This window comes from Artemia sp. Qi Xiang Cuo, chromosome 3 (genome assembly GCF_049724085.1).
Source record: "Artemia sp. Qi Xiang Cuo chromosome 3, ASM4972408v1, whole genome shotgun sequence".
Taxonomy (NCBI): domain Eukaryota; kingdom Metazoa; phylum Arthropoda; class Branchiopoda; order Anostraca; family Artemiidae; genus Artemia; species Artemia sp. Qi Xiang Cuo.
Window position 1 is genome coordinate 75,386,095 of NC_142796.1, and position 6,000 is coordinate 75,392,094.

General features: G+C 33.4%; 1 protein-coding gene across 1 annotated transcript in view; it reads left to right on the forward strand.

Annotated features, from left to right (window-relative positions):
- phtm (cytochrome P450 enzyme phantom) overlaps positions 1-4,363 on the forward strand; it is a 79,831-nt gene extending 75,468 nt beyond the window's left edge. Inside the window, exon 9 of the mRNA XM_089087135.1 lies at positions 4,104-4,363. Coding sequence (XP_088943261.1) covers positions 4,104-4,279 — 176 coding nt within the window. The 3' untranslated portion in view covers positions 4,280-4,363. The remainder of the gene's footprint in view (positions 1-4,103) is intronic.
- The last annotated feature ends 1,637 nt before the right edge of the window (positions 4,364-6,000 follow it).

A 6,000-nucleotide genomic window follows, 5' to 3' on the forward strand; every position in this document is an offset into this window, starting at 1 on the left:
GAAGTCCAAATAAAACACATTTGGTACATAATTGACAAATAGCGCTTGATTTTCATCAAAGCAGTTGTGTAATCCTTAATCCGGTGGTTTCCAATAAGCAAACAAACACAAAAAAAACTATGAAAAGCTATAAGGTCCCTGATAACAACACCTAGCAAAGTATGTCAAATAACAATTACATGGTGATTCAATTAAAAAATAATTATTTAAAAAAGACCTGTAAAGAAAAGTAAAGACGAGTATTAAAACCAAAACAAACGGAACTAAAAACAAACACAAATCACTAAATAAATGAAGGTAATATTGTAATATTTAGGGATGGGAGTTGAAGAAAATGGTCAATAACGCCAGAAATTGAACCCAAGGCAAAGGGGTGGGAGGTCAATGTTGCTGTAAAAAAATTTGGGGTACAGGCAAAAATTTGGAAAATGTTGAGTGGTATGTTGAGCTATATATATATATATATATATATATATATTATATATATATATATATATATATATATATATATATATATATATATATATATATATATATATATATATATATATATATATATATATATATATATATATATACATATATATATATATATATTCCTCGTATATATAAATTTTCATTTACTTTGGGCATTGGCACTATGTAGATGACAAAAGTTGTTGTGTGTCGTATAAAATCCGTGTCCATGCGTGCATTATTCCAATTCTGCAGGGTCACCCTCCCTTAAACTGGCTGCCAGGAACGTAGCTCCATCTTTTTTATTCAGGGGAGCGGGGCAAGATGGGTCCTAATCTAGAGACCCAAGGGGCATTGGCTAAATAATAATTTTTTCTCCAAATTATTGGGGGGCAACTGTCCTCTCCTTACCCCCTCCTCTCCCAAACGAAGCAACTGCTTGCTGCCGAAATGATGTGACTGAATAACTTAGTTAAATATATCATCAAGGATCCTCATTTAAAATTGGTTGTGCTATTCGTTGTCCTTTTAACCGCTTGAGCTGAAATATGGATCCTCATTCATTTTTCTTTTTGGAACTGTTGGCTTATTAAGTGCTATTTAGAAAAAATGTCTAACACAAAAGATACCACAAATATTGTTAATGTTGGTAGCACTATACTTTTCAATAATACGTTGATTACGACATAAAGTGGGAAGGTACAGCAAAGATTTGCAATATCTAAAATAAGCAATACGGATCTGGCGCAAATCTTTCCTATTCAATAACGAATATATACTACTTAAAAGCAAGACAGGATGGTCACAATATGTAGGATACATTTTAGCTAAAGCTCAGCATGAATTTTTCACGGTTAGGTACAATTTTCGCATAACCAATCTTAAACTTTTCTTTAACATCTCTCAGAACTTGGAGTCGCAAAAAAGGGAATGTAGAACAAACAATAAGTTCAAACAATAATTCAAGATTAAGACAAACAGAAATTGCTATCAATGAACAAACGACACCCAACACGATCAGAAATTACATTCAATAATGAAGTCCAACTTAAAACAAACAGAAATTACCACAAAAAGAAATAGGATAACTCCCTAACCACCATAACGGAGCAACATTACAAATTACTGAGGAACCACAGGACAAATTACGAGCTGATGATTTGGGATTGAAAACTAAATATTCGGATTTATCAACATTCAAAGCCAAGCCAACATTCCGATACATCCGTTGCACAGATAATACGTTGCACAGGTAATGCCAAAATAGAGTCGGTCCGGCTTATAGTAAAAAATAGTAAAAAATTATAACACAATATATATAGTATAGTAAAAAATTGTAAAATACAACAGCATCAGATAAACTCAAAAAATATAACACAAGAAAAAATAATCAGCTTTTTCTGGAAAAAGACATCGACTTTGCTGTCTTTTGCGTGCATTTTTGTTCCTTAAGCCCATATGCTTCCTAATCTAATAAATTTTATATAGATATAGTTAATTCAGCAATTTATTATACTTTTTAGCGTATATTAATCAACATTTCTAAAATGTAGATCTGTTGCTGTAAAAGCAAAATCGACCATCCGTGAAAACCTTGCAATGGCATTCTAGCTGAATAGGTGTGACCTTCTCTTTTCAATGGTCGCTAAGCTAGCACATTTCCGAAATATATATGGTCAGTTGGTAGATAACAATTCCAAATTCTATCATCTATAAGACGTGACGTCAGTGTAATGATTTTCGACATTGACATGGCTCGGAAAAGCTTGTGTAATTTCTTTCATTATTATTTTCAGATTTAAAAGCCTGGACTCTCATCAAATATAAGTGTAGCTGTTTGGGTAAAAAGTTCTGTGCAGAGACGCCCCATAGTAACGTAAAATTTGTCTTTGAAAACTATAATATTTTTGGGTGGAATGTAAGCCTTAATTAAGACCATCAGGGTTTTCTGTTTTTAAAGTGTAGTATGTCTGATTTAATCACTTGCAGGAATAGCTAAAAAAAAGTACACAACCACATCTTTATTAATCGACTTTTATTCCAGTCCAAAAACTTCGAATTCATATTTCACCTTTTTGTTGCGCTCTAATAGTAGGACAGTACATCGGCACGTACTGTCCACAGCAAAATTCTTGAAATTCCAAAATGAACTGGATAGGCATGACTCTGCGTTAGTTCTCCAAGGAACTGAAAAAAAAAATACAATATTCAAAATCGTTGTGTTGAAATCTTTTGAAATATACTCTAGCCTACTAACCGTAAATCGGATACCTATCGAATTTCAAAGTATTCAAGCAAGATTTCATCAATTGATGTTTAGAGTACCGTATACTCTCTTAGAAAAGATGACAACTTCAAAAATGAGCTAAATAGGGCATGGAAGTAAAGGTTTATTTTTAACTGACTGATCAAATCTCCAAAATTCCAGAAGTTGATGAAAACGGTGCCAGACATAGCTAAGTCAGTCTACAGTCAATGGTTTCTAAGTTAAACTGCTGCTTCTCTGAAACTGATCTTGAAAATTAAATTTTTGAGATTTTGGGACAGAAAGGACACCATTTTCCTTTTTAACAATTTAAGCAGGTTTGGATTCGATTATTTCTTACATTGAATTCTAAAAGACAAAAAGAAGCTGCTGATTCTTTATTCAAATATATACATAATTTATTTTCACACTTTTTTTTTTTCCATTCAAGTGCTGGTGCAGGGTGACATTTTCCATAGTTGCCGGTAAATTCTGTATTATAACTAAGACTGTCAAGAGTGCTCGCTAGCCTGATCCATTTCAGAAGTTACTCCAAGCCCCCTATGCTTCAAGTCAGCAGTAATTGTCACCCCAAGTAGTTTTAATGCATGTGACAGATATTTTGGGAGGAATGGGGTTTGTGAAAGAAGGGGGTGATTTTAAAAAATTAACTGTCATAACTGACGATTTATTAGTGTTAACTTTCATCTTCGAGAAAGAAACATCCTGCATGACATCGTCAAGTTATGTCATAGTTGAGCTTTTAATATTTCGTCGACAAACCTCAAGTGCAGACAGGTCATCCTCATACTTCCATCGCTATGAGGTCAGTCATGAGGCTATTAACCATTATAAGAAATAAGATGGGACCCAAGATGAGGATTGATCACGCGAAGGTTACTAGCTGCGCCAAACCTATATGGCTTAAGTTAGGTAGGAAATATTAGGGTACTTTTGTAGAAAGCGGTAAGTCTATTTCGAAAACAGATATGGATTACCCGGTACTTATATGACACGCTATATAAAGATAGGCATTACAAAAGGCTTCTTACTGCGGGAACGATATTTAAACTTTATGTTTTCGGGGGGGGGGGATTTAGGCGGACTAAAAGGTACCTAGGTTAGGTTACTTATTTAATATATGCTCTGCTTTACCCCCCCCCCCCCCCTAATGTGTAAATGTATAGCCTAATTTTGTTCTTTAACTATTCTATTTTCCTCCTATTTTGTTTTATTTCATTAGCATTAACGAAACTTGAATTTTCACGCACTTACCGCTTTCTAAAAAATTACCAATATTAGTTTATATTTGAAGCAGTCTCGTAGATAGATATAAACAGGATGTGTGCATTTTTGCCATCCGAAAGCATTTGATTTTAATAATGAATTATTTTCTTTTCAGGTCGAAGGGTCTGTCTCGGTGAAGATATTGGGAAATTGACTATTTCTTTTTTTGTGGCTGCAATACTTCAGAATTTCACTGTGACGCTCAAAGATGATTATGACCTCAGCAAAAATGCAGAATATGGGTTTACTTTAGTACCTCGATACTATGAATTGATTCCTGCTTTTCGATAAACAATTCAACATTTTACTGAGTATTTGAAAATTTGCAAAGAATCTTCCTTTTTATTATACAGCAATAAAATATCTAGTTTTCTATTTTGCTATGCTTATCGTATAAGACATGTCTTGGTAAACCAACTGTTCCTTTGATGAATATTTTAACGAAACATTTGAAACCAGCGAAAGTTTTGTCATCGTAAGCCAGTCCGGCTTTAGACCTGTTAATAAATAAAAAAAAACAAGTTTTTTTCAGATGAAAGTAAGAAGTGACATTAAAACTTAAAATTGACGTAAATTATTTCGTATGTGAGGAAGGTGACCCCCTCCCGAACCGCCGGCTCTTAACACTAAGGTTTAGCTTTGTCTCTGACTATTGCTCAGACGCAAGGACCGTTGAAATGAAATAAGAAGCATTGTAAACCACTATAAAACTTTTTCGTAAAGAACAGGGTGCTCAGTAGGGGGTAGGCCGTCTTCTACAAGGAAAAGTATCTGTTCGTTTTAAGTTTTTATGTCGCTTCTTACTTTCATTTGAATTTTTTTGTGTCGGAAACAGGTCAACAAATTCTTTTTTCTGCGCCATCATGTGCAAACTAAGAGATTGTTTCCTTGGCCAAGGACCCCTCAGCGTGTTTTTTAGGGGGATAAATTGGGCTTTAGGGGGCCCAAAAAAAATATTTGAAAGCTTTTTGGCTCTGATTGGCTTTAGTATTTAGCATATAGGCTCCAGGGACAAAGAACCCTCATTTAAAAAGAAGTTAGGATGCAAGTCATGAAAACTGAGCCCAAAAATGGGCCGACAAAGTTTTGCAGATTGACTGAAAACTGACTTTCTGAAGTCACCAAGGCATTGGGAACCAAATGCAAAAAAAAAAGAAAGAAAACGGTCTATCCAAGAATGGAGCTCATGGAGAAGTGGAGGTAAGTAGGGGGGGGGGGGGTAAGAAATAAGTCAAAACTATTTGTCTTGGATCTGTTTAAAACTTATATCTGTGAATCTCTGGTTCAAAGCAACCCTAATTTTGCCAAAAACATCAGGTTATCGACACAGACCCCAAAAAGTGGATCCAAATTTGTTTTGGCTCGGTTTGAAACTGACATCCTTAAGCAATTGTTCCGTGGGGACCCCAATGCACAAAAATCACGATAAGTTAGCTTAAAAATGGTACCCGAGAAATGATCTTTTTCTGGTTGTAATTTTGGAATAGATACATTACAAATTATACAAATTCTAGCCTCAACCCCCCCCCCCGTCTAAGCAGCGTTTCTTAAGCAAATATTCTGCAAAATTTTATTTTTCGCTCAACTTGGACTCTTGTATTTGCTGAAGATCATAATGAATTTGTATTTTATAAAAATGATCGCACATAAAATTTTTATTAAAAAATGTTTAATAAAAAATTTTATTAAAAAATGTTTTAGAAAAATTTTTATTAAAAAATGTTTTATAAAAATGTTTATTAAAAAATGTTTTATAAAAATTTTTATTAAAAAATGTTTTATAAAAATTTTTATTAAAAAATGTTTTATAAAATTTTTTATTAAAAAATGTTTTATAAAAAATTTTATTACAAAATGTTTTTGTTGCTAGTACAGTTCAAACTCAGAGAAAGTATCCTTAAAAAAATCAATTGCTTCATAAAAAGACATGAGACTAGTTTTGCTTAAGGCAACACAGCAGAAATAATTCATAAAAGACATGGGCATGAATTTATTTATGTACGTTGACAGTT